The following is a 20,706-nucleotide window of genomic DNA, read 5'->3' as shown; positions in this document are numbered from 1 at the left end:
CATACAACAACTGATTGATCTGGAATGGAATGCCCCGGAGGCCAGCTTCAAAGGAGGACGGGCCCTAGAAGCCCTATACCCCCTGGAACCCACGGCCAAAGAACTCCTAGGGTTCCCAAAAGTGGACGCCATGGACTGCGCTATCTCTAAGTGCTCTACCATCCCAGTCGAAGGAGGAGCTGCACTCAAGGATGCCCAGGATAGACATCAGGATTCCATCCTCAAACAGTCATTTGATGTCACAGCAGTGACCCTGCAGATCGCGTCCTGCTGCACCGTTGTGACATGTGCCTGCTTGCTCCTCTCCAGGGACGCAACCACTTCTGCCAAAACATTGCCGGTTCTAATATCTTTCCTCACAGATGTGACCTCTGATCTGGTGCTCACCTCAGCCAGGGGCGTCTCATCCATAGTGGCAGCCAGAAGGCAACTATGGCTCTGAAATTGGTCAGCTGATGCGACCTCCAAGACGAAGCTCACAGATTGCCTTTTAAAGGATCCCTCCTGTTCGGAAGCGAACTGGAGAAGTTAGCCAACAAATGGGGCGAATCCCCAGTATCCCGGTTACCTGGGGATAGGAACAAAAGAACCAAGGGCAGAGGAGCCCAGCATTTTAGACGGTACAAAAACACATACCAAGCACCTCGCCCCGCAGGCAGGGTCAAGTCCTTTCGGAACAGACACAACAAGAGGGGAGCCGGCTCGCCCCAAGGTATGGGACTACCTCCAAGTTCTCTGTCTCATGACCTCAACCCTAGAAGTTGTCCCATGGGCAAGGGCCCACTTGCGCCCACTATAACGTTCCCTACTGTCACGATGGAACCCAGTGTCCCAGAACTACTCCATTCGCCTCTGGCTACCGGCAGAGGTTCGGACCCAGCTCCAATGGTGGTTACAGGAAGACCATCTGAGCAAGGGAGTAAGACTATCCCCACCGACCTGGATCTTGCTCACCACGAATGCGAGCCTGTGAGGGTGGGGAGCCCACTACCAGGAACTGACGGCCCAGGGGTAATGGGACAAGGAAGTCAGGATGGAACATAAACCGACAAGCCCGAGCTGTCAGACTAGCCTGCCTACAATTCAGTCACAGACTCCGGGGCGAATCTGTCAGTCATGTCGGACAATGCCACAACAGTTGCCTACATCAACCGCCAGGGAGGAACTAGAAGCCAACAGGTGTCCCTGGAAATAGACCCCCTAATGGCGTGGGCGGAAGCAAACCTGCAAGGGATCTCAGCTGCCCACATCGCGGGAAAAGACAACATCCCTGCGGACTACCTCAGCAGAGAGAGTCTAGACCCAGGGGAATGGACGCTGTCGACCCCAGCCTTCCAGTTGAGCTGGGGAATCCCAGCCATGCATCTTCTGGCAACCCTGTCCAACGCCCAAGTTCTTCAGCCGCAGACAAGAGCTGCAATCCCAGGGAATTGACACCCTCGTCCAGACCTGGCCACAGGAAGACCTGCTGTACGCCTTTCCCCCGTGACCACTACTGGGCGAGATCATTCGCAAGATAGAACACCACAGGGGGCTAGTACTTCTAGTGGCCCCGGACTGGCCAATAAGGCCATGGTCCGCAGACATGCGAAGACTTCTGGCGGGGAACCCTCTGTGCCTACCTCCACACAGGGACCATCTCCGGCATGGACCGATCCTCCACAAAGACCCAACTTGATTCTCTCTTACAGTCTGGCCATTGAGAGGACTCGCCTGAAGAAGAGTGGATATTCTAAGGCAGTGATTGACACCTTGCTCCGAGCACGAAAGTTCTCCATGTCTCTAACTTGCATACGAATATGGAGAATATTCAAAGCCTGGTGTGAGAATCGTGACATCCTTCCGTGACGTCATAATCCCCATGATCCTGAAATTTCTGCAGGACGGCTTGAAGAAGGGGTTGTCCCTCAAGGTTCAAGTGGCCGAGCTGGCCTGCTTCAGAGCCAAAGTGGACGGCATCAGTCTATCATCACATCCTGATGTTTCCCGCTTCCTGAGAGGGATCAAGCAAATCCAACCACCACTAAAGTGGCCAGTGCCCCTATGGAATCTCAGCCTAGTACTAGACTTCCTAGCGGGAACTTCCTTCAGACCTACACGTGGTCTGTCATTACGGCTCCTGACTATGAAGACTGCATACCTAGTGGCAATATGTTCAGCCCGTTGCATCTCCGAGCTTCAAGCACTATCCTGTCGGGAACCGTTCCTCAGATTCACACCGGGATCCATACACCGTCGCATTGTCCCCTCCTTTCTTCCGAAGGTGGTTTTTCATTCCCATCTAAACCAAACCATCTCTCTGCCAACTCCAGACGAACATAAGGACTCTGAAGACTCATGCCGTCTTCGCCATCTTAACATTGGCAGACTCCTAGTCCGATACCTGGAAAGATTGGAATCCATATGAAAGATGGACCACCTATTCGTCCTTCACAGTGGGAAGAAACAAGGGGAAGCAGCCTACGTAGAGGCAGGGAAGCCTCCGCCTCTACAAGTCAAGGCCCATTCTACAAGGGCCCAGGCAGTGTCCTGAGCAGAAACCAAGATGCTGTCACCCGCTGAGATCTGTCGGGCGGCAACTTGGTCCTCCATTCACACCTTCTCGAGGTTCTACCGCCTGGATGTCCAGGCCCGGGAGGACACATCATTTGCAAGGGCAGTACTAAGTGGGCCACAGGCAGCCTCCCACCCGGTTCGGGAGTAGCTTTTGTACATCCCATTGGTCCTGAGTCCATCTGCATACGCTAGGAAATTACTTACCTGATAATTTCGTTTTCCTTAGTGTAGACAAATGGACTCAGCATTCCACCCACGGCTGCTCCAAAATCCAGAAACCTCAGGTAACAATCCCCGAGAGCAAGACAAGCACGTGTAAGCCAGGTATTACCCCTAGTTCAGGGCACCCATAGTTACCGGGTGTCGGCGTTTTTTGGTTGAGTGCACTTGCGGTCTCCAATTGGAAATCAGTTAGCCAGTCCAAGTTAATCAAGTTATTAAAACACACATATATCCACAATTGCTTTTGAGGAGAGTACTGAAGAGCTAAGGTTCCTGCACGGGTATGTGTAGGCTGACATCAGATTTAAATCTGACTCTGTCTCCCAACTGCTATCAGGAGTACTCTATACCCAGTGGTCCTGAGTCAATCTGTTTACACTAAGGAAAACAAACTTATCAGGTAAGTAATTTCTCTAATTGTGAGAAAAGTGTGGGGGTGTATATAATTGTTTAGTGAATGCCATACTTGAATATTTAACAAATGTTCTAGTGTTTAGGATTGAGAGTCCTTTTGTTAAACTGTGCATCCTGTTTTGTGTATACCTATAACTTTTAGATAAACCTAAATTGCCTGAAAATTACAAAGATGAGACCTGGCAAAAACTGAAAGAAGCTGTTGAAGCCATCCAGAATAGTACTTCAATCAAATACAACTTAGAGGAGCTCTATCAGGTTAGTACGTGGGCTTCTGCTGGAAAGCAGCAACCAAGGGTTTTTGTCTGCTCCCCCACCTCTTTTTTTTTTTTTTTTTTTTTTTTCCCCACTGAAGTATTTTTGCCACCTTGAGGTGGGAGTCATAATCTTCTTTTTTTTTTTTTTTTTTTTTTTTTTTTTTTTGTGAGGTGCCATATACCTAGAATTAGCAGGCTGCTTGGTGCCAGCCTCTGTGACTTCAAAACATGTCACTGCTGCAGCCAGAGTGCTGGTTTCTTAGGTCCTCATTCCATAGGTTTGTTCTCACTGTTCCCTACACAGGGGCAGGCTTCCAAGATAGCTTTTCGTGGAAAAACTTTTTTCTAAAATATGCGCGCATAAAACAGCTTTACATCTAAACATGTTTGATTTCTTGAGCAGTCTTATGTTTTGGCCTTTTTACTGTTGCAAAACTGATTTAGCAATTAGAACTTCAAGGGCTCTATTGAACAAGCATTCTTCTTTTTGCCTCTTTCAAAAATTGAAGACTTGATTCATCCAAAATCATGGCTTAAATGTCTGGCTGAATGGTACTTTTCTTTAGCAAAGAAAATATGATTATTTCTATTTAGAATAAAAATAGCCTCTGAGGTCCTGTGCATGTATGAGGGGAGGTGGGGGAACCCAGTTCTCTTATGTGAATTTTCAGACACACCCTTTCAGATTTGTATAATGCTTTGTCACCTTCAGTACAATATGGATGGCCCTTATCCTTTTTGAATATGTAGTCACACTCATGATATCGCTAGCATCTGGAACTAGATTAAGCAAGCACACCCAGTGTGCTTAAACGAAGTTCAAACGAAGGACAAGAAATCAAATGCCTGCCCATGCTGCCTTATGAAAAAATGTTTAAAAGCGCTTATGTAAGGGGGAAGAAATAATGAAGAAAGCTATTTCATTGTGTTTGGAGAGGAAAAGTCATAAGCAGAAGGACGCCATACTGAATGCTATACAGTAGTGTTTCCCAACCAGTGAGCCTTCAGACCTGAGCAGGTATGCCACGGAAAAGTCACCACTGCCTGATGCCCAGATCCAGGCCAACACCTGGGTTCTGCTCTCAGCGCCTTGCTACAAAAAGAGATGTCAGCAGTTGCTTTTTGTTTTCAAAAGCATCTTTATGAAAAGTATAGACAAAGATCACATTACAAGAATACCCAGACAGTTTCCCTTTTAACTTCCTAGACAGACCTCAAATATCAAAATCATATCCAGTCATGAAAAACAACCATTTGGTGATCCACAGCCAATGGGTACATTTTGCATAATATAGTTATAAATAAGTGATGTATGGAAGTGCAGGCTATGCACCATCTAGGACTTAAATTGATAATAGACTTGTAATGCAACCAATCACAACCACAGAAGGGGACCCAAAGTTTCCAAAAGAAACCCTTTGCTGTATTTGGTTTACCAGTGGCGGTGCGCTATTCCATCTGCAGCTTTTCTGGCATGTCTGTCCTCCAGACAAGGATGGTGCATCAGGTTGTAGCTAGTTAAGCAAAATACACTCCTTAGCAGTGAAACAAGATATTAGCAAAATCAATTTAAGGTTCTTCTCCATAAAGCTCTCAGCTCCCCTCTACCCCAGAATGCAAAGAAAGCAGTTCCAGGGATCATTTTTCTTTGTCGAGGGTAAACAGGTCATGCTGCAAAGTTTCCCAATCAAGGGACGTTCCCTTGTAGCACCTGGGCTACCATATTTTAAACATGTTAGTGAGTTACATAGAAACATAGAAACATAGAAATGACGGCAGAAGAAGACCAAACGGCCCATCCAGTCTGCCCAGCAAGCTTCACACACTTTTTTTCTCTCATACTTATCTGTTTCTCTTAGCTCTTGGTTCTATTTCCCTTCCACCCCCACCATTAATGTAGAAAGCAGTGATGGAGCTGCATCCAAGTGAAATATCTAGCTTGATAAGTTAGGCTTTTGGGCAGACAAGGGGAGTAATAATCGATCTATAGAAGACATGCAATAGAAACTTATTCAAGCATGTTACAGGAAGGAAGAAACTGTCCTCTTCAAAGCATGAAAAGAGGGGGTAAACGGGGGACCTTCACCTATCATGAATCTTATCCAGAAATGGGCATAAGTGAGGAAACAAATGTCCCTAAGCCCATGTGTGCAGATGATGGGCTTTTATCCCAAAAATACATTAGATTCCACTTCTGGTGTGTTTTCAGGCTTGGTGGGAGATGGGAACCCTAAAACTCTTCCTGGTTATACCCAACTGGTGAAAGAAATAGGGACACTGAGCCAGATGGTGACCTAGATCTTCTGGTAGTACACCATAGCTTGCAACCAATTTTTACCTCTTCTGGAGGATTATTGCTAGATTAAATGGAGCACAAACAGCCCTTTCCAACTGCAATCATCCAAATACATAAATTTGATGTCAAATTGTACAATTTAAGATTAGTAGCCTCCATATCTCCCTCCAGCTTCAGGGTTATCGATGTTTGTTTGGTGTGAAATCTGCATCTCTTTCTTTTGGAGGGGAGAAAAAGAAGGTTTCAAAAATTTTCTGTAAGATCTGAATGTCCTTTCGGCACCAATTTAAAGGAAACGTCCTTGCGAGAGTAATTTTGAGAGTAAAACCATTGTGTCTTCCAATTCCAACAGTGGCTGTTAAACTTGTTGGAATTCCTTTCTGAGAACGTATGTAATCATGCGTGCTGCCTCTTCCTAGCTGCAGCGTGACCCCTGGGGTGTAGCAATTAATGGGCAGCATGCGGAACAAGGATAGTTGGGTCCGGCTTTGTGCAGTGCACACAGCACCTCCTCATTTTCCCCATTTTTGAATTCTTCAAGCCTCTGTCTTATCTCCAGGCTACGTGAGACAGGGAGAACATACACTGAGCAGCACTGGATGTTACTCACTTTGAGTGTTGAAGCAGTAGCAGTGAAGGAGCTCTGGTAGCCACCTGTGGCAGCCAAGGTAACTAAATGACCAGCTTTTCCCTTCTACAGGAGCTGGTACATCGTAATGGGTTAATTTTTGTCTTTGTCCCCTCTCTTCTCTTTTTTAAAATTTGGAAGAGATGGTGGTGCATTCAGTGCTTCTCTAGCTCTTATTTTGGCCATGTTAGTTCTTTCTATATCCTCACTGCCTGCGCCATGAAGGCTGGCTTGCCACGCAATATTTTTGTGCTTGAAAAGGCTGGAAAATGCTGCTGTTTTTAGAGGAGGCGAGAGGAAAGAACCCTTCTCCAACGCCTCTGCAATCCCTTATGAGCAGCACTGCATCTGAAGGACCATTCCTCCAGCACACCACTTCAGAGCCCTGGGGGAAGGGTGCAACAGCGGCTCCTAGTGGCTAGATTTAGGGCCCAAGATTTCCGGGTTCCTTAAGAAGCCCGTGGCCAAGAGGTATCTTTGCAACAGCTAGGTAAGTTGGAAGGGGATCTAAAGTAAAACATCCCTACGTAGCTGTGAATGAAGGCTCCTGGTTCTGGATCCTATACCTGGTTCCAGTTGAGCTGGAAGTACAAAGGAGCAGAAGGAAACTGGACTCAAAATTCCACAACTAATGAAATACTGTACTACACTGAATCTGTCCTAGTGTAGCATACCCTGAGTTCCCTGCGTCATTTTACTGAGCCACTTAGCATGGGTTGTGTAGGAAGACATTCCAAGAGCATCCAGGGCCATGTCTATGCATGAACGCTTAGCTGTAAGTAGGCTAAATTAGGATGCACATGAGATCTCAGCACCCGCACTTACTACGTTTTATAATGGTAGCCCCTTCAATCAGTATAACCTCATGGCCAGTCTGCAGCATGAACTAGTGTATATTTGGTACGACCACCATTATTGACTCATTTCTCCACCTTTTTGTGGACAGTACGAGGGCTATAAAAGCACAACCATAGCATGGTTTTCCTCATTGCTTGACTAACCATGGCAGAGACTACGCCACCTGCACCATCAGTCCTTTCTCACTTCCTCCAGCTTGACTGTCCAGGGCTATACCAGGATATGGATTGGGTCTTCTGGCAGCTACACCAACTCACCTCAGTAAGTAGCATCTTTCTCTCACTTATGTGCACTCCACATTTTACATAATGATGGTAGTTTGTGGCTGCTTGAACCACTCTGTCTTTTCAAAGCAGATAGCTTTTTATGTTATAAATATGGTATGGTAAATCTTTCTTTTATGTGTGTATTTCAGACATACATGAAACTAGAAGCCTCATTTTGGTGTGATCTGTTGGTGGAAGTTGCCTGCTGTGTAGAACAGGAAGAATCCACTGCAGAAGGGGGTAAGTGTCTCAGTGGTTACATGGACAAAGAGGGAGTGGGGTGCCCTGATGGATGCATTGTGAGTACTTTGTCTTGTACCCTTTCTCGATTGCTTGTATGGCTGGATGTGGATACTACTTTTATTTTCATGTTGTAGATGTTTTCTGAGTTGATTGTGTGACTGCATGAGTAATGTGGCGGTGGTGTCTGTGCTGACGTTGTGATGAAGACAGATGGTGTATTATGGTTCACATCTCGATTCTCTTCACACAGCATCTGTCGTGGCCATGCGCTAACATTTTGTAGGAAGTGTAGCTATTAATTTGGCTTTTAATTTGGGTCCTGTTGGTCCAATGTTAACAAGATTATGCTTTCAGCTTTTGATGTTGGCGTTATCGCAGGCGATCCTCCTGGCTTTTTCATCTGATTGCATTATAGCGAGGGGTAGAAACATTTTTACCCTGCCCACCTAGAGAATCTAATCCTCACATCTTTCAGATATACCTGATTCACTAAGGTTTTTTCCCATGGAAGCAAAATGGGAGAAAAGCCTTAATGAGTCTGGCCCATAGACAGAGGCCTCCCCTTCTCCCATTCAGGGGGTACTACCCCCCCCCCCCCCCACGCTTGTTTTCTCTTCTTGCCTTTCCATCTTATCACTCAGCTTTCCAAGCCTCCCAGCACTTTAACTCTTACCACCATCTCCCCATAGCTGCTCTCCTGTGTTTTTTTGTAAGCAGAGTATTCTGTGTGCTAACCACGCAGCACTTCCTCAGCAATCCCCGTACTGCAACATTATGCCATTGCTGTAGCTGTTGTAGACTGTTTCATGAAGACTTTTTAATGGTGGACACTAGTAACTGATTCTATCCTTTCTCACTTACAGAGCACTATCCTCTTCTTTAAGGGGAAAGCAAGAGAAGAGCAGAAATTCTCCCTGCCCCACCACCAGCAGAGGCAGTCTGACAGAGCTCTCCTAATTTACCCCCGCAAAGCCACTGGAATAAAAAAAAAATAAAGTATTGTTATGCATTCTTGTGTCAGGTGTCTTTTCTCAAATTCTCTAGCATCGATAGTGAGGTATGTGTAATTTAAATTCATCGTTAATAGTGTTGATGGTGAGGAGTTTGAAAGTCAAACTGTTGCCGAGCTAAGTACCTTCTAGTACAAACTATGGCCATGAATGTAATATTTATTTATTGGTTTTTATATACCGGTGTTCAATATAGAATATCACATCGGTTTACATTGTAGCTGTGTTCAAACAGTTTAGGTCATCTTGTTGTACGTTATACATTCATCAAGTTCTTATTTAATATTGTGTTTGTAAGTGTGTTCAAGAAGTAGAGGTCTTCCGAGAGAGCTCTTCATGGGATTGTTTATGATGTATCACAGCACTGTAAGTGTAAATATTGGTGTTTTTGTATTAGCTAAAATATTGAGGATATATATATCCCGTACATTCTCCAGTATCTATGGGATATATGTATGATACTATGCTATCTGGAAGGTATTGTGTGTTAAGGTGTGACTGAATAAGTTTGAAAGAGAGAATAAAGCTGTGACTGTAAAACTGGATTATAGATTAAAGCACACTTTGTTTATAGATGAGATTCTGTCATTAAAGTGATTTAAAAAATGTGAATTTTGCAGTCTGCACTGGAAAAAGCAGTACTGACACTTAGAACAATTTTTTCATAGCAAAATTCTTACTAGTGTTTAACATTAAAGAAGGTTGATTAAACTATAAAAGTTAAATTATTTCAAGTACTGTGACAAATTTAGTAACAGATCTATTTTTCACACACGTAAAATGAGTGTTAATTGTCACCATCACTCCCATAGATAATAGGAGCTGTGCAGCTCCAGGAATACTCTGTCTAGCAAAGATTTATAGCACTTGTAGGCAGAAATAAATGTACTGGATCTTAGGTTTCGGGAGGCAAATATAAATCACACATGCAGGGTTAGAAAAAACAAGGGCACTTAAAATTTGGTTCATGGCCTGGGTGGAGGAATTGCCAATCATATGTGGGGGCGGAGGGGGGCCTGGCCCGACCCGGCCCAAAATGCCATGGGCTAGAGCTGGGCCATGTCTCTAGGTCTAGTGTACGGGGAAGGAAGAGAGTGCTTAAAGAGTGGAAGAAAGGAATTGCAATCGTGCCCTGGAGATAGGAAAAAATGGGACGCGAGCAAAGAAGGAAAAGTAGAAGGAAAAAACGAAAGACAGCACAAAATTAACAAATGAAAATGGGGAAAGGTTCCAGACTTGTATTTTTTTGGCTGCTTTGTTTTCTTAACATGTCTGGTGTTTGTCTGTAGGCTGATAATGAAGCTTCGATTGGGGCTCCTTCATGTCTCAAAATATTCCAGCTATTATGCTTTCTTGTGTCCCACATACTCTGTAAAGATCTCCTTTTTACAATAGCAAAAAATATGAACTATTTCCCACTATTGGGCTTCCATGATTTGATTTCTAAGATTACTAGGCTGCTGGAAAGGAACAGAGAAGCAAGTAGAGATTGCTTCCCGCAAGCTTTCAATACAGCAGACTCCCTCGGTGGCTGTGGGGGACAACCTGTATTAGCTCCATATCCCTTAAGTAGGTGTGTGTAAAAATTTACTTTTTCTAACATTTACCAGCATGCTTTGGGATTTGGAAGCACCAGGCTTCTAAAAGGTCTTACCATAGTAACATATGAATCCACCGCAGGATCCATCATCAGGCCTGTGCTACCCAATAGCCACTGGAGAGAATCCAGAGCTACTTATGAGACAGGAGAAATAATAGGTTAAATATTTATATCCTACAGGCCCATCATGAGGCCATTTCAGGGTCAGTAGAGTTGGGATCATTAACTAGAAAAAATTCATTTACATGCTACTTTTCTTAAAAACTGTATTATGGAGGAGTAGTCTTATGGAAATGTATATTACCCATTATGCGGCTGCACTAGTTAGCCGGATCAACCTATTTGGCTAATTTTAATCTGGATATTCAGCGCAGCCATGGCACTGAATCTACCTATCTAATATCGCAGTTAGCTGGATAACTTCTTTGGCTAACTCAACGTCTCCCAGTTACAGCCATGCCCTGCCTGCCACTTATCTGGCTAAATAGTTAGCCGGATAATTACTTAGCCAGCTAAGTGGCAACCGCTGATCCCAGGCAGATATTTAGCCAAATGAGTTGAAAATTACCTGGCTAAGTGACGCAGAATATCTATTGCATGGTTTTTTGGGCAGTTCTAGAGATTCCTAGTTGCCTCATGCCAATAATGTCCATTTCTAGTCAGGTGCAACTTCTTCACCACAGTTTTTAAGTGCTAACATTAACCAAGTCCTCTCAATAGAAGTGCAAAAATAGAGGCGCTGAATTAAGTAGAAAAAAAAGCGCCATTTACCACAATTAACATTCATATAAAATAAAAAGCTGTTTTGTAACAGCTGCCTCGTACATAGATCCGATTGGAGAAACATTTTTGGGTCTGACCAAGAAACATTTGGGTGTCGGTTTGCTCTAATTTAAAAGAAAGATGCCCTGTGCAGAAAACGCATTGTCGGAGGGCAATAGCCAGTTTTTCCTTCATAGCACTGGCTTCAGTTCAGGAACTGAAAGCTTCCCGGTCTTAATCCTCCGAAGTGAAAAAACAAGTTGCCCACTTTTCTGCTGTTGCCAACCTCTTGGGGGTATAGCAAATCTCTTCAGTGCCTCTGCCTTCTGCCTAACCAATGAAGGCAAAGCTGCTTGCTGATACCGGGAAATCAGTTTTGTGTGGTATGTGTTACTGGGTAATCTTAGCAACTGGCAGGGATTCTCACAGACTTCCTGGGCCTGGCACACAGGTTACCCACACACTTTTTCTGAGTAGCTGTGAGTAGTAATCCCTGGAGCCACCAGTAGTTGACAATAGATTTTTTTTTTTTTTAATACTTTATGTACTTTTTAAAAAATATTTTCTTCCAAAGTGTTTGTAGCACCAACTAGTAGAATGGTTTGTTCAGCAGCACTTGTGTAAACAAAAGGTGGGAGGTTTTTTTTTCATATTCAAAATGCCAGCAGATAGATTTTGTTCATTAGCAACTCTTATGAATGTCGTGGGGAAACCTTTTCTCACATAACACTTCTTTTCTTGTTTTGCTTTAGGCAGTGGAAAATCTCTGCTCGTACAAGATTTCTGCAGACCTGTACAAAAAACTGAGACAGATATGTGAAGACCATATCAAAGCACAGATTCACCAGTTCAGAGAATATCCTTTCTAACTATAAAGCCTCTGGGAGTGGGTGACGCCTGGAATATACTAAAAAATAAAGCCAAATGGGTCTTGAGGTCCAGTTACTGGTGCCAGGCATTGCCAAATAGGACTGGTGCTTGGGCCTGCGTGTCAAGCAGGTTAAAAGTAGCGTTGTTGGAGCTCTGTGTTGTGTATTTCCCAATGGTATTTATTTTATAATAGGTGAGAGACTTAAGGATAGCGCCAACAGCCATAAGCTTTGGGGTTGAGCAATGCAATGAAGAGCAGCCCTCAAGGTGAGGGATAAGAGAAGTCCTGCTGGACCAAAATGTACATGAACAGAAAACTGACGTTTAGCTTTAAACTCTGTTTTCCTAGCATGTAGCCATATGGACTCAGGACCAATGGGTTATGCTCCCCTGCCAGCAGATGGAGACAGAGTTAGGTTGCAAAGCTGACATCACAGTACATATATTCCTGCAGTGACCTCAGCTCTCTAGTATTCTCAGTCTCCAGCAGATGATGGACATATCTCTCCCTATGGGGATTGTTGTACTTTTTGGAAGGAGAAATCTGTAATTTCCTAGCACGTAGCAGATGGACTCAAGACCAATGGGTATAGTGTACTCCTGATAGCAGTTGGAGATGGATCAGATTTCAATCTGACATCAGCCCTAGTCAGATGTTACTTTTGTGCAAGAATACTGAGCAAATACACCGGAAGCCTTGGTTTTTTCAAGAACCAAGTTTATGCAAGAGCGTTTAGTTTCTATCATGTTTACTCTATTGTTCTACGGTTGCTCCATTGAGCTTTATGGTTACTTGCTCGATCCTACTTTGTTTCTTGTTTTCTGCTTTGACATGCGTTATACTGAAGGGTTAGAGGATAGGCTCTGTCCTGATATAGGATATCCTTTCAGTTTTTGTCTGTCTCCACCTGCTGGAAAGGAGGCTCAACCCACAGTCTGGACTGATCCGTAGTACTACAGGAATGAAAATTAACAGGTAAGAACTAATTTTCCTTTCGTGTTTGGGTTTTTTATGACTGCAATTTCTCAGATTTTTCAGGTAAAACCAATTTCTGGTAGTTCTACAGTTTTATAATCTCTGTACTGTAATTGGTAGTTCTACAGTTTTATAATCTCTGTAATATAATTGGTGGGTGTAAGTTCTCCTAATTTTCTTAACATGTCTTCAGGGATTCCTTGGATAGTGTTCTTTTTCTAAAGAAAATAGATAAATGCTGGCAAGACCACTGCAGACAAATGGTAAGTCTAAAGATGGTATTGACTTCTAGCTCTGACAATGTCTGTGTTTATAAAGCCACTATAGATGCATTTTCTTCAAAGCCTATATCTATAGTCTTGCAGCCTGCTCCATCTTTTCCCATACTACAGCAGACATTTGAAAGGATTCAAATATTTGGCCCTATCACATTCAATATCATGGGAAGGAGGGGTGGAGAGGGGACGTCAGAGACCCCCCCCCCCCCCCCAGTCCTAGTTGAACACCATTACATTCTGGGAGATGCAGCCCTGAACTCTGGGAGATGCAGCCCTGAACTCAAGAAAAGCAGGACTAAGTTTCCTTTCAAGTAGCAAAATAAAACCAGGAGTAACTGGTCACTCTTCCATGCACGTACTCCCCTTCTTGTATCTTGCATCACGTATTCAGTTTTTCCTTTTTCTTTACTTGCCTTGTTTTCTCACACTGGTGTCCCACTGCCCTTTTATTTCTTTTCAACAGTAAGTAATCCATAGATAATTGTATTCATCTCGCGGTGGCCTCAAGCCACGTTCTCCCACCCCCAGCAAATATATCCTGTACTCCATATCACTATGTCTTTCTACTCCCATCACTTCCTGTAGTCTTCTCACACTCTACCATTGTTGCTTTTTGCGGATATATATACACACTACTTTCTTTCTCTTTTTGATCGCCACTGTTTCCCCTTTTTACTTTTTGCTTCTTTCACTCCCTTCTGTTTCCTGACATTCTCCATGCAAATCCACACATCAATTTCTCCCTCTCACAATTCGCTTCCTCTACTTTACCTGCTTTAAAAGTTCTTTCCCTTGCCATTTGTCAGGTACACAAACACATACAGTTCACACGGCTGTATACAAACCAAGGAAACTGCACTTGGATACCCAGTTTTGTTTCAAATGTTTCTGTTGGAAGGGAAGATTGACAGGGTGCTCTTCTCCTTCTTCCTGAAGAGAATAGAGTTGGAACTGCTTCTGTTTCAGCTTTGCTTCTGGTAGATAGTAAGAACTTTGGATTCCTCCCGAAGGATGAGATCTGTGTGATCTCCTCTTCACTCACTACGGGACACGCTGCAGATTAGTGTAGAACAGTGGTTTTCAAACCATAAGAACATAAGAAAATGCCATACTGGGTCAGACCAAGGGTCCATCAAGCCCAGCATCTTGTTTCCAACAGTGGCCAATCCAGGCCATAAGAACCTGGCAAGTACCCAAAAACTAAGTCTATCCCATGTTACCATTGCTAATGGCAGTGGCTATTCTCTAAATGAACTTAATAGCAGGTAATGGACTTCTGATTTTCTTTTTGATTAAAGAACTCTTTTATAATACGTATATGAAATTCTACAGATCTCCCAACTCCTCTCTGCTGCCCTCCCATCATATATGAAATTGTGTGGAACCCTTTAGGGATACTGTTGGGTTCTGTAGTGAGAAAACACTATTACAAACTGTATATGTAGCTCTGAAGTGCTCCCAAGATAGTTTAACTTCCATCCTCAGGCAATCTGGATTTCCATTCTGGTCTACTGGAGCATGCCCTGGCAGTAATGGTTTTTTGTGATGTTTGCCTTTGTTATGAGAACTCTGAAGTTGGTTGAAGTTAGAACTATAACCCAGGCCAGATTGGGTTAAACCCAGAAGTTAGTGAGATTTTGTTTTGAGATGGTGCAGGACCTCTGCACATGTCTGCAGAATCTTGAACAAGGTAAGCTGCGAAGGTCTGACATGGGAAAGTGAACATTGGTGAGGTCTGTTTGAGACCCACTTTCCTAGAGTCAGAGGATAGGAGATGATCCACCAGGGGATGCTCAAGAGACCAGACTAGGGTGTTTTTCCACAAGTTTCCGAAGAAAACTTTTTCACCAGTTCTTTGTAAAAACCTTGAATTGTTAGGTTTGGGAGCAATTATGGAATTTGGGGATTCTTCTAATTTTTAGCTTGGCTGCTCTGTATGTGGTGATAATCCAAACTGCCTTATCCAATCCAGAAATATAGAGAAATTCCCACCTTTTGTCCTGTAATTGGGAAGTGTTCTTGCCCTTCGCTTCATGTTGACATTATTAGGGAAGGGAATAGGCATAATCTATAGGATTGAGGAACATCATATATTCTGCTGCAAAGAGCAGGGACCAAGTCATGGAGGCATGAAATGGTCAAGATATGCGTCAGCTCTTTAAATTCTGTGCAGGTCCTCCTGAATGTCAACACACTTTGAATTTTGCCAAATCAACAGCAACATTTCACAGCATATCTATGCCAGTCAACCTTGATTTATAATGAAGCACAGGGGTTTCGAGCTGTCTTAAGTGAATCATGTGAAGTTGAATAGTGTTCTGTGAACAGCTATTGTGTGTATTGTATTGGCAGAAAAACTGCTCGCATCACTTATGGCAGGTTTTAATTTAGGTTTCTGGTGAAATACTGGTATGCTAAATCAGCTGCCTACCCAACCTTTCCTCCTTTGTTTACTAAGAGCCTGACATAGATATTTTGGGATACAACATGTCCAGTGTCAGTGCTGTGCATGGTCATGTAGAGGCCCCTGGGTATAAATACCAGCTCAGATCTTCCACTCCCTTGGTGGGCTGGGCCTTGAGATGCTGTGGAGTCTGTGTTCCCAGCCCTTGGTCGAAAGGAGTTATAGCCACTTTGCACTGAAGGCACCTAGTGGATAAATTTACGGCCTATTTAATATTCTGCTTTTAAGACCCTACAAAGTGGATTCTGTACAGGTAGTATAAGTATGATGGTCCTGGTACATGTCCCTAGCTGAGGACTTTGTTGATTCAATGATTGGACTAAACTGAATAGGGAGGGAATATAAAACAGGAAAAAAACCCCTAGTTCCTTGTATGTACCCGGATCAGTCCAGACTCCTGGGTTTTGCCTCTCCTCCAGCAGATGGAGACAGAGAAATTTTGAAGGACTCTGCCATATATACCCAGGTGCCACCTACAGTCAGACAGTATTTCTCTGTCTCCAGCAGATGGTCAGGGTGCCAAGCCTACAGTCTGGTCTGATTGCTTAGTGTGAAATAGGAGAGATTAGGTTAAGTGACAGTTTAAAAAAAAAAAAATAGAAGAAGGCCGGTAAGGAGACAGTCTTCAGCCTCCCAGGGGGTTGTTAGGTCCTGAGGGGACCATCCCCCCTGGTTGTTGAGGCAGCTGCAGCTCAGGGTCAAAGGCCCTATTGTTGTCTTTGTGCAGCCCTGGGGGTGATACCGGGGAGCCTGGCTCACTCCCCCTAGGCGGACCCAGAGGCGGTAGGACAAATTAAAAAAAAAAAAAAAAAATTTCTTTTTCGGGGTATTAACTCCCCCTTTCCTTGCATTCACTTTTGGGCTCTCTTTATTGCGTTTCGCTGTTTTTTTCTTCTTTTTCGGCAGCCTTGTTCCTTTTTATTTCTGGCTGACATGCCACGTGGCGCAGTGAGAGTTCAGCTCTCAAGGGACGGAGTATGTTCAAATTGTCTCTCAGGGGGAGAGGGAGCCTCCGCTACCCCTGCGAAGGTCGTCCAAAGGGTCCAGACTGTCTATGGTGCTTTTGTGGAGCTTCCGCCCCCTTCTCTCGGTCAGTCCCCGCTAAGCGCGGGAATGGGCGCCATCTTTGATTCCCTCGTGGTGGTGAGGTCGGCAGCGCTGACAGCGGCGGGGGAGGGGAATCTCCCACTGTGCTTATCCCCTCAAAGGATGGTCCCTGAGGGGGGGGCCAAGCCGGGGGGGGGGGGGGGCTTGGTTTTAAAGCCTCGGAGGCTGTCCCCGAGGGGGATTCGGATGCCTCATCGTCTGCTTCCTCATTTTCCGGAAGGTAGGCAAAAAGAAGAGTGCTGACCAAGCTATGTTACAGGGCTCTATTCCAAAGGCAAAGAAGTGATCACGGTGGAAGAGGGTCCTGCGGGGACCAAGCGGCCTCTGTGGTCTGTGGCTTCTCAGCCTGCATCTGATTCATCTTCCAGTTCTGAGGATCCTGACAATCAAGACCTACTATCCCCGCCTCCGAAGGGGGTTGAAGGGGATTCAGACCCCCCACAGACTGCTCTGCATGGCTCGCATGTGATGGAAGGTGATGACCCAAAAGTGGTCCGTCTTTCAGAAGGAAGAGCTTGGACCCCTCCAGCTATTTTAAAGGAGTTGGGGGATTGAGACTCCTCAGGAGGAATCCAGACTAGGAGCCACGGATCCAATGTTAGGATTACAGGGTCCTCCTACGTCTTTTCCATTCCATTTTTCAGCCACGGATTTGCTTTTCCGGGAATGGGACATCCCTGACTTGGGCCTAAAGGTTGCCAAGGCGATGGATAAGCGATATCCTCTGCCAGAGGAGGCTCTATTTATTTATTTGAGTATGTATTTATTTATTTATTTTTCTATTCCGATGTTCATCGGACATATCACACCGGTTTACATTGTAACAGAGGAGTCTAATAACGTAGACTTCTTGTTTTACATTGAACATTGTAACACTTTAGATTGAACTTTGTAACATTTTATATTGCACTTTGTAACAATTTGCATCAGACTTTATGAAATGTACTTTATATAATATAGTATTGCGCTTTATAGCATTTTGCATTGAAGACTTTGTATCATGCGTATCAATTGGTCTATGGGGAGTCATAAGTTATGTTAGAAGTAGGGAAAATCATTAAAACTTGGCATCAAGTGTAGTAAAAGGCATGGGTTTTTGGGGTTGATCATAATATGCGGTTCTGTGGGAGGTGGTTTGGTAAGCTTTAGATCTTCTTTGCATGCCCAGGGTGGATGCCGCGGTGTTGGCGGTCACAAAAAAGGCTACTATTCTGGTTACTGGTTCCAAGGCCCTCAAGGACTTCCAGGATCGAAAGTTGGAGCTGCAGCTCAAGAAAATGTTTGAGGTCTCTGTGCTGGGGGTCCAAGCAGCTATGTGTAGTAATTTTTCTTTGAGAGCAGGCCTTCGTTGGCTGCAACAACTACAGGCAACGATTTGCTTTCGGAGGCAGAAGCTCTCCAGGTTGGGCGACTGGAGGCTGTCATTGCTTATAGTTCGGATGCCTTTTATGATTAGCTTCGCACATCAGCCAGGGCAATGGGGTCTCCTGTCTCAGCACATCATCTGTTGTGGTTACAAAATTGGGCAGCGGATGTCTCTTCCAAAGCCCAGCTGGGGTCCCTGCCTCTCAAGGGCAAACTGCTGTTTGGTAAGGAGCTAGAGGACCTCATTCAGTCTCTGGGTGACAATAAGGTGCATCGGTTGCTGGAGGATTGACCGAAGCCGAGGGGTTCTTTTTCTTCGAAGTCTCGTTTTCATGGGGGTCGAAGGTCCCGAGCACCCACTTCCTCTTTTAGGCAGAACTCGAACAGACAGCAGTCCCGGACTCAGTCCTTTCGTGGGCGGAGCTTCAGAAGACCCGGTAGCGCCCAGTCCACACAGGCCGGAAAGCCTTCACAATGATGGGCGGCCGGTCCATTCCTCGGTTCCGGTAGTAGGAGGCAGACTGTCACTGTTTTACGAGGAGTGGACCAAACTCATGTCGGACCAGTGGGGTCTATCTGTGATAAGACGTGGCTACGCTTTAGATTTTGCATGCCGGCCCCGCCATCGGTTTCTGGTCTCTCCATGCGGTTATGCAACTAAGCATCGGGCGGTAAAGGTAACATTGCAGTGCCTTCTCGATACGCCTGTTCCTCTGGCAGAACAACGAAGGGGCCATTACTCCATTTACTTTGCGGTGCCCAAAAAGGAAGGGACCTTTTGGCCCATTCTTGATCTAAAGTGCCTGCGGATCCCCTGCTTCTGCATGGAGACATTACGGTCCGTCATTGCTTCAGTTTGGCGGGGGAGTTTCTAGCTTCCCTAGATCTGACTGAGGCGTATTTGCACATCGTGATTCGGGTTGATCACCAGAAGTTCCTGAGGTTCTCCATTCTGGGTGAGCATTACCAGTTTCAAGCTCTTCCTTTCGGTCTTTCTACCGCACCCAGGATGTTTTACCAAGGTCATGGTGGTGGTGGCAGCTCAACTGCGCAGGGAAGGATTGCTGGTTCACCCATATCTGGATGATTGGTTGATTTGAACAAAATCGGAAGCGCTTGCCAAGCAGTGATCACCCGGGTGCTTCAGTTATTACGGGCGCTCGGATGGGTGGTCAATCTAGCCAAGAGTTGTCTGATTCCCTCTCAGTCTTTGGAGTTTCTGGGGGCGCTATTCGATACATGGCAAGGGAGAGTGTTCCTGACGGTCAAACGCATTGTAAAGTTGCAAAGTCAGGTGCGTGCCTTGTTGTCGAAGCATCCTCCGAAAGTCTGGGATTATTTGCAAGTACTTGGATCCATGACATTGACGCTGGAACTGGTTCCCTGGGCCTTTGCCCACATGCGGCTGTTACAGTCAGCATTGCTTTCCCGATGGAATCCAGTTTCCGAACAATTTCACCTACCCCCTACCTCTGACGCAGTCCAGTCTGGATTGGTGGCAGTGTTCGGACCACCTGCGTCGAGGAGTTCCCTTAGTGGTCCCGGAATGGACAGTGGTTACTTCAGATGCCAATCTCTCCGAATGGGGAGCGGTTTGTCTGCAGAAGTCCGTGCAGGGGCAGTGGTCCCGAGAGGAGTCCCGATGGTCTATCAGTCGGCTAGAGTTGCAGGAGTTCCTCCCGCTTCTCAGAAGGAAGTCGTTCCTGGTGCTGTCCAACAATGTGACCACTGTGGTCGCATCAATTATCAAGGAGGGACCAAAAGCCAGCCGGTAGCACTAGAAGCTAGTCAGTTAATCTACTGGGCAGAGCAGAACCTTGTCAGCATAGTGGCATACCATATAGCCGGGGTCGACAGCGTTCACGTGGATTTTCTTAGTCGACATCTCGATCCCGGGAAATGGGAGCTAGCCAACGAGGCCTTTCAACTCATCTGCAACAGGTGGGGCATGCCTTGCATGGACCTGATGGCGACGTTCAAGAATTCAAAGGCCCCACGCTTCTTCGCTCGCCACAGAGATACGGGAGCAGAGGAGTAGATGCTCTGGTTCTTCCCTGGCCAACGAATGTCCTGCTTTACGTATTTCCCCCTTGGCCTCTGATCAGAGAGGTTCTCAGGAGAATAGAACTTCACCCGGCAGAAGTGATTCTAGTGGCTCCCGAGTGGCCGCGTCTGTGGTTTGCGGATCTGGTCAATCTAGTGGTGGAGGGTCCGCTGTGGTTTGTGGATTTTCCGGACCTCCTGCATCAAGGGCCCGTCTGTTTTGATCAGGCCGAATGCTTCTGTCTAGCGGCATGGCTTTTGAGAGGCAGCGTCTGAAAGGCAAAGCGTATTCAGACGCAGTAGTGGCTACGCTTTTGAGGTCGCATAAAATGTCCACTTCCCTGTCATATGTTCGTGTCTGGAAGGTGTTTGAATCTTGGTGTGACGGCCGTGAGATTGTTCCTACCCAGGCATCCGTGCCGGACATTTTGGGTTTCCTTCAAGCCGGTTTGGCTAAGGGATTGTCGTGTCGTGTACTTAAAAGTTCAAGT

At 45.3% G+C, this 20,706-nt stretch overlaps 1 protein-coding gene across 2 annotated transcripts in view; it reads left to right on the top strand.

The window, feature by feature from the left end:
• CUL4B (cullin 4B) overlaps positions 1-20,706 on the top strand; it is a 200,492-nt gene that overhangs the window by 58,207 nt on the left and 121,579 nt on the right. For both annotated transcript variants that reach the window (XM_029607853.1, XM_029607854.1), the window contains exons 3-5: positions 3,335-3,450; positions 11,865-11,968; positions 13,152-13,221. In XM_029607853.1, coding sequence (XP_029463713.1) covers positions 3,335-3,450; positions 11,865-11,968; positions 13,152-13,221 — 290 coding nt within the window. The remainder of the gene's footprint in view (positions 1-3,334; positions 3,451-11,864; positions 11,969-13,151; positions 13,222-20,706) is intronic.

Source organism: Rhinatrema bivittatum, chromosome 6 (genome assembly GCF_901001135.1).
Source record: "Rhinatrema bivittatum chromosome 6, aRhiBiv1.1, whole genome shotgun sequence".
NCBI lineage: Eukaryota > Metazoa > Chordata > Amphibia > Gymnophiona > Rhinatrematidae > Rhinatrema > Rhinatrema bivittatum.
The sequence above is the reverse complement of the archived record's forward strand: the minus strand, read 5'-3'. Positions and strand labels throughout refer to the sequence as shown.